Source organism: Microtus ochrogaster, chromosome 24 (assembly GCF_000317375.1).
Source record: "Microtus ochrogaster isolate Prairie Vole_2 chromosome 24, MicOch1.0, whole genome shotgun sequence".
Classification (NCBI taxonomy): domain Eukaryota; kingdom Metazoa; phylum Chordata; class Mammalia; order Rodentia; family Cricetidae; genus Microtus; species Microtus ochrogaster.
In genome coordinates this window covers 34,829,875-34,837,701 of record NC_022024.1, presented here as the reverse complement: position 1 = coordinate 34,837,701, position 7,827 = coordinate 34,829,875, and the positions used below count along the sequence as shown (strand labels likewise).

The following is a 7,827-nucleotide window of genomic DNA, read 5'->3' as shown; positions in this document are numbered from 1 at the left end:
GCTACCAGAAAGGTTCAGTTCAGACAGCACAGTTCCACACAGTTGCTGACAGACATATCAGTACAACTGGAACACAAATCTAGTCTCAAAATATCGGTAGGATTATAAGCAATGTCCTGGCTGGGGGCTGGAGAGAAGGGTCAATGGTTTAGTGCTCAGACTGTTCTTACAGACAACCAGGGTTCAGTCCCCACCACCCACTTCAAGTGACCTATGACCTCTTATAAGTCCCCTCTGAGGGCACCAGCAGTCACCTTCAGATACCCACATATAAACAACACAGTGCCCATAATTCAAAATGAAGTAAAAATTTAAAAAGGAAGGAAGTTCCCTAAACAGGGTTCCTGAACTCTGAGGGCTCAAAAGTGAAACAGATTGAAGCGAGAATTCAGTAACAATGTCTTCACATAATTACAATGAAAAGACCAGAGTGTTGGCTACATGTTTGGATCAGAGAAAAAAGAAAGAAAAAGAAAAAAAATATTCAAAAAATTAGAGGTGGGTAGGGGAAGAAAACACATCTGGCTGTTTTAAAGTCTATGGCATTCAGTGCTGTTTGCTGTCCAGGCAGGGCTGTCTAAATAAACCACGTGGATTGTTAAAAGGTATTAGGGACTGTGGAGTCCATCAAAGAGCAACACTTAAGTATGGAAACGGCAGAGAAAGCTATTGCTCTGTTCAATGAGCTCGTAACAAACAGCTGCGAAGAAATGATCACATGTGAAGAACATGAAGAAACAAGGATGGATGCCAAGCCCCGAGAAGCCCCGAGAAGCCCCGAGCTCCGGGCTAAGATGTCTTTTTGGGACAAAGGTTCCACCACAGCACGTGTGAGATGTCTTCAGAGAGGCAAGGGACAAAGACAGGTATGGATTATCTACTGGGGACCAGATCTGGACGACAAGCCCAGGGGACCATATCTCACCGACCTTCATCCTCCGAGGTACCAGTCTATTTCTGAAGCAGGGCTGCCCAGACAGCCCCTTAGCTTCCCAGCTCAAGCCGGTCGATTTCCTGAGACTGTTTCCCGGGTGACTTGGGAAGTGTTCTAATTTAATTTCTGTTACAAAATACTCTGACAAAAAGTGGTTTAGGGAGCTAGGTTGTGTTAGCTCATGCCTTTAATCCCAGCACTCAGGAGGCGGGGGCACACTGATCTCTGTGAGTTCAAGGCCAGCCTGGTCTACAGAGCGAGTTCCAGTACAGCCAGAGCTACAGAGAGAAACCTGTCTCGAATCTTGCCCCACCCCCCCCCAGAAAAAAAATTAGCAGAGAAAGGATTTATTTAACTTGGGAGTCTAGGGTATTATCCATCATGGTCTGGAAGGCAAGGGGAGGAACCCGAGGTAGAGAAGGGGGGGAGGAAAGAAGGGAGGGAGGGAGGGAGAGAGAGAGAGAGAGAGAGAGAGAGAGAGAGAGAGCATGCTTACTGTAGGACCCAGCCCATGAAAGGGTGCCACCCACAATTAGGATGCATCTTCTCACTTTAACACAAGAAATATTCCATCTAGGCAATCCCTTTTCCAGGCCAGTTTACCTTGTGCCAAGTTGTTAAAGAAGAGTAACCCTCGCAGGGTGTCCAATGGATCATTTTAAGGTGCATCTCTCTTCCTGACTCCGAGAGATCTGAAGGTCCCACCGCTGGTGAACACCTTGGTTATTCATGGAACAGAGGCGGAGTCCAGGTAGCTTCCTAGAGATGCCCGGGCAGCTGGGCACCAATTCGTTTCCAGACTGCTCCGGGTCACGTGGGAGGGGGCGGGAGCAGGAACTCTGCCAGCTGAGGGGCGGGACCTGCCAGTTGAGGGGCAGGGCCGTGAGCAGAGCTTGGATTGAACATTCTGCAGCCCTGGTGCCCACTCCCAGCGCCTGCCTCCCGAGCCCGTGGCAATCGCGCGCTGCTCTCCATCATGCGGTGGCCAGGCAGCCAGGCGCTTCGGCACTTCTCCACCGGTCAGGTGAGTCCAACCAAAGCGAGCATCCACGTCCTGGTCTTGCTTTCCAGACCTCAGGGGCTGCAGGGTCAGCGCGGCGGACGCTGGAGTGGGCAGTGATGCCCAGATCTTACAAGATGGGACCGCATCATTTTTCATACTGGGCGACTTCAGAGAAGACAGCTGCGGTATCCGGGATGGGGATTGTCAAGTGAGCCTTTGTCTCTTGCGGGGAATGAGTTGCAGAGGAGGTTACTGAATGTGTCAGGTCTGGCTGGGATGACAAGCTGGGGAATGACAATGGGTAAAGGAACAGGAGCTAGCATCTGTTTTCTTCCGTTTTGCATTTCAACCGAGAGGTTCCCTGGCCCCGACGTGAACGGTATAAGATCGGGATGATGAATTAGAGTGAGCACTAGGCACCGGCCTTGCACGGTCTGTCAGATGCGACCGTGACTCAGGCAAGCTCAGCACTACAAGCAGGGACTGCCTGGTGCTTCCCACCGAGTCGCAGCGGCCAGATTTCCAGGATCACCCAGCACTGCTGGAGTAGCCACGCTGGAACGTTGTTAAACTGCGGGAGTAAGAATCCCGGGCCGTGGCCCAGCCCTCAGGCTTGAGATTGCATCAGCGCTTCTAGAAACGGAACGGGAGCCGACACGTTGCAAGTGGCTCAGCCTTCAGCACTTGGGTGGGCCTTGGGAGAACAGCCTTTCTGAGCCTAGATGGTTCAGGCTGTCCAGGCCAAGGAAAGCGGTTATCCTGTGTACATAATCTCTTTTGTAAGCAGTACGTCCCAGCTGTGTTATAAAGGATTTTGCCCCATTTGTTTTTCTCTGACAGTGCCATATGTAAAACAAGTATAAGGCAGAATCTTGAATCGTGCTAAGAATTTGTCCCTGGTTTTCATTCATTTCAAAGTTTTCTGTCTCCTAGGTAAACTCAAGTGGTCAGAATTCATCTTGCTCCTTAGAATGAACGCTAGTGATTTCGGGAAAGAGTCACAGTTACCTGCCCTGCCCCGGGGCTTTTCATTGCTTGGCTGGGCTGCCCTTGGACCCTTCCTTAGCTTCTTCAACCACTCGCAAGACAGCAAGGGGCTGTCACCTCACCGGCCATTGTCACCACCTGTCAGTGAGCTGTTGGAAAGCTGAAGGGGTTTCGAAGGATGAGGATTTCCACGTAGGGTTACAGAAGTTTTCAGTACTAAAAACTGAACAGACCAGGTGACAGATAGCAGAAACAGAAACACGGCTGGGGGAAGCAGCAGGCTGTCCCAGGGGCCCACTGTCCCCAGGGGTACATGTGGGAAGGTGGCCACGGAGAGAGCTTAGAATCAGGCAGAGTTCTGCGTGGTCAAAAGGAAGATGGTGAAGAACTAGGGACATTTTACTCTAAAGATAATACAGATCACCTCCTTTGGACTGTGCTCCGCTCCCTAAGAATTATTTAAAAATAAACACACTCAGCTAACAAGAATACAAAATGGTACGACCACTCTGGAAGCTTGCCAGCTCCTTTTGCAAAATGTCTCCATCACATTTTTACTTGAGGCGGTGACATGCCGTAGCACACATGGAGAAGTCAGAAGACGATTGTCAGTGACTTGTTCTTCCCTTCCCTCTTGTTGGTCCCCAGGCTTGGCAGCAAGTGTCCCTACCAGACGAGCTTTCTTGCTGAGCCATTTGGTATAGTGCTAAATGGTATCTCCACCACAGCATGCTGCCTCCACTCTATCAGGTCTTTGTTTGTTTTCATGGTGTTAGGGATGGGGCCGGAGCCTCCCACGGGCAAAGCACACCCTGCACCCCTGAGTTATAGGCTAAGATCCACACTTCTAGGTACCTATTTACCCACAAGAAATAAAACCTGTGTGCAGATATTTATAGGGTGTTTCTATAACCATCCCTAATTGGAAAGATGGTTCTCATCGGGTGACAGGATAAACAAAATGTAACAAAACCGCGGATATAATGGATTTTACCTTGCATGGGGAGAAAAGAACCGCAGGAGTCCACATTGGGAATGAAACTCAAATATGTATAATAAGCATATGAACCCCCCCCCAAAGGTCTGGATAGTCACAGATCTGACGTTTTTGAAAGAGATCTAGAGACAGAAGAAGTCACTAGATTTCAGGATCATTAGTAGGAAGGAGCAGGTATTGGTGGCATAGGGAAATGGTAGTGGGTGCTGGAACGTCCTCTGGTGTGGCAGTGCCTGTGTGTTCCAGATTCATAGGCATGAACATGAGTACATAAGAAAGGGTATGTCTGGTTGCATTTAATGAGTTTGTGTTAGTCTGTTTGCTGTGGCTATTACAAAATGCAGGAGGCTAGGAACTTTATAAAAAGAGATTTCTCTAGCTCTCAGTTCTAGAAGCCCAGGAGCATGGTACCAGTATCAGCTGGGCTCTGGAGAGGCCTCAGAGAGATGACATTACAACGATAGGGACACACTGGAGAGTGGAGATGATGCATTCCCCTTTCCTGAAAGTCAGAAATGTTAGTTAGTTCTCTCTCTCTCTCTCTCTCTCTCTCTCTCTCCTCCCTCCCCCATGCTAAGCATCCCTCTTCAGGCATCACCTCCTGACAGGCCTCTGTGTTGACATTGACATCTTGAGTTGAAAAAAAAAAACTATGATTCTTCTTTTTTTGCGGCGGGCGCGCGGGGGGGGGGTGACAGAAGTAAGACACGCCTTTAATCCCAGCACTCAGGAGGCAGGGGCAGGTGGATCTCTGTGAGTTCGAGGCCAGCCTGGTCTACAGAGAGAGTTCCAGGACAGCCAGGAGCCAGGACAACAGTGGCCAGGACTATACAGAGAAACTCTGTCTGGGGTGACTGGGAGGAGGGAGGGGAGAAGGGGGAGACACAAACATGTTGCGGGGTGCTTGGGAGCTGGCTCAGAGGATCAGAGCACTTGCTGCTTTCACAGAGGATGGGAGTTGATTCCCAGCATCTGTGTGAGGGTCCATGCAGACTTCACAGCCAGTAGGGTGAAGAACAAAACTCGCATCAGTCTGATTTGGTAACCTGACCAAATCTAGGGCTTCTAGGGTCTGACACAGATCGTTTGACTTCAGCCATGCATAAGCACAGCCCAGTTTTGGAGGAAAGCATTCAGATAACAAATAGCTCAGCCCTGTGAGTGAAATTGTTGACTTAGAAACAACGCTCAAGATGAGGTCTGGGAGACGACCGAGGTAAACATAACGGCCGTGGGCCTCAGGACTGCCCTGGCTCTAAGATGGCATAGAAATTACTTAGGCTGTAAAGTACAGTGACATCGCTCACAAAGATGAGTTTTATGGCCTAGAAGTAATGTTCAAGGGTTTTTTGAGGAAGCAGGGCAGCGGGGAATCTGGGATAAACGAACAATATTCTGGGGGATACATGGGTAGCCTCTCCCAACATGAAGCACAGGATTACCAGGTTGTAAACCACATCCCCCCTTAACACCATTCCAGGAAAACAACTATGTACTTTGTTCCATGGAAGAGATAAGTTATGTGTTTAACTTTCTTGGCCTCTCCAGTGCTTTTCTGTGTACACAAGGATTTTTTTTTTTTACCCTCTGCAAGTAACCCTGTTCAGCAGCTGTAACTCGCAACCATCACAACACTCATGGCATAAACCCATGCAGTCACATACACATTAATAACGTGAAAATAACAACCCTTTGAAAAGCATTCTAAAAAGTGATGAGGCTGAGGGGTGTAGCTAGAGGCAGTGGCCTGCCATGTACAGCAACTCAGCTTTGACCCCCACAGCACTGAGAAAAAAAAATCAGAATGACAATCGATATGAATGCCTTCTTTATGTTATGATGCAATAAGGAAACCGAGTTGCACAAGCTTGTCGCTGATGTCTTAGATCTTGCGTAGGTTCATCTCTATCTGAAGCATGACACGCTGCTCCTGCTCAGGTGAGAGCTTGTCACACTAGCCAGAGCCTTTGCACACTCCAAATGCATCCTGGGAGCACACTGAAAAGCAGCTGTTATTTTCCCTCTCTGCTCCATTTTCAAGCACGAGAGGCACGCCTCGGAGCCGGCTCATGCCTCCAGAGCTGCCCCAGAGATGGGCTAATGCGGGGAGGAATCCACATCACCCTCCTGCCCACAGTCACTCAGGGATTCCCACTGTCTTCATAATATGGTACAAATGACTGGAATCGATAAAGCTCTCTGCAGCTCCTGTCTCGATTGCCGCTTGTCAGTACTCCATGGCTCCCTATTCTGGACACTACCATTTCTTCATTTCCTTCTCCTGGGAACTCCCCAGGGGTCTCAAGTAATCCTCCCTCCCAACTGATGACATCTCTGAGGACAGGGACCACTCTTTCTATGCATCTTGTAGTATGGGGTGGGGGGGTCCGAAAGGGAAACGAGCACAGAGAACAAACAAGAGCATCTTCCTGGTGAATTCCGCCAGCACGGACAAGTCAGCACTCAGACTGTACTCGAAGACACAGAAGCAAGAAATATCTTAAGTTCAGTCTTCTGGAATCCTGCGAATTCACACATAGACTTACAGTCCTGGAATCTGAGCGTTTCCCGGCGTTAAAAACTCACGTTGGGCTTGGGTGTGTAGGGGGGTGGCTCTGTAGTAAAATGCAAGCTTCAGGTTGAAGGCTGTGCGGTTGTTCACAGCATCAGAGAGAGGGATGGGGTGCGGAGTCACCCACCATGCTCAGAAAGAAACATGGTTGCTTTAGAGACTTTCTCGGCTGATCTGGAACTGAACTCCAGCTAGCCGGATGACAGTCCAGTCGAATGTAGAAGCACACTGCATTGAAGGACGAGGACCTTGACTTCTGTGTGCTTTGAAGTTGTCCACGCCCACCCCACTTTGGTAGGTAATGTTGGCTGTCGGACCAAGGGTCTTGCACATGGCGAACAGATGCTCCCCCAGAGAGCTAAGGCCTGGCCCCTCTGTGCATTTTGAAAGCAGAGTTTCAGATGCCTTAAAATATCTGGCATTAACAATTGTTGAAATTTTCATAAGGTGGCCAACGGGAAGATTCTGTTTCTGCCCTAATTATAGGATACAGAGTTAAAATAGTTATGGAGCATTTTTAATTTTTCTTGGGGTGTGTGTGTGTGTGTGTGTGTGTGTGTGTGTGTGCTGGCCGGAGGTCAACTCTGGTTTGTTCCTTGGGTACTCTTTACTTTGGTCTTTCTTTCTTTCTTTCTTTCTTTCTTTCTTTCTTTCTTTCTTTCTTTCTTTCTTTCTTTTTCTCTTTTTTCGAGACAGGGTTTCTCTGTGTAACAGTCCTGGCTGTCCGGGAACTCACTTAGTAGAACAGGCTGACCTCAAACTCACTGAGAACCACCTGCCTCTGCCTCCCAAGTGCTAGGATTAAAGGTGTGTGCCACCACCACCACCTGGCTGGTTTTATTTCATAATAACTGTGTGTATGTGTCCTTTGTGTGTGTGTGTGTGTGTCCTTTGTGTGTGTGTGTGTGTATGTATGTACCCACGGAGGTCAGAAGAGGATTGGATCCCCTGGAGCTGGAGTTTCAGGTGGTCCTGAGCCACCTAACACAGGAGCAGGGAACAGAATACGGGTCCCCTAGAGGAGCAGCAAGTGCTCTGAATGACCAAGTCAGCTCTCCAGCGCCAATCTACCTTGTTTTTGAGACAGGATCTCTCATGGCCTGGAGCTTGCCTATTCAGCTGGACTGGTGGGCTAGTAAGCTCTAGTAATCCCCCTGCCTCTGTTTTCTCAGCACTGAAATTACACATGCATGCCCCCATATCCAGTTTTTTTCAGTACTAAATTTTTGAGCATTTCATACATGAGTACTCCTCCTTCTCTCTCTCCAACTCTTCCCATGTGCCACTTCAACTATTATTGTTACATACATGATGTGTGTGTATGTGTAAAACCT

The 7,827-nt window shown here is 48.8% G+C and overlaps 1 protein-coding gene across 1 annotated transcript in view; it reads left to right on the top strand.

Moving 5' to 3' along the window:
* The first annotated feature begins 1,828 nt into the window (after nucleotides 1-1,828).
* Aldh1l2 (aldehyde dehydrogenase 1 family member L2) overlaps nucleotides 1,829-7,827 on the top strand; it is a 40,291-nt gene continuing 34,292 nt past the window's right edge. Inside the window, exon 1 of the mRNA XM_005358236.3 lies at nucleotides 1,829-1,958. Within this exon, the coding sequence (XP_005358293.1) occupies nucleotides 1,911-1,958 (48 nt within the window). The 5' untranslated portion in view covers nucleotides 1,829-1,910. The remainder of the gene's footprint in view (nucleotides 1,959-7,827) is intronic.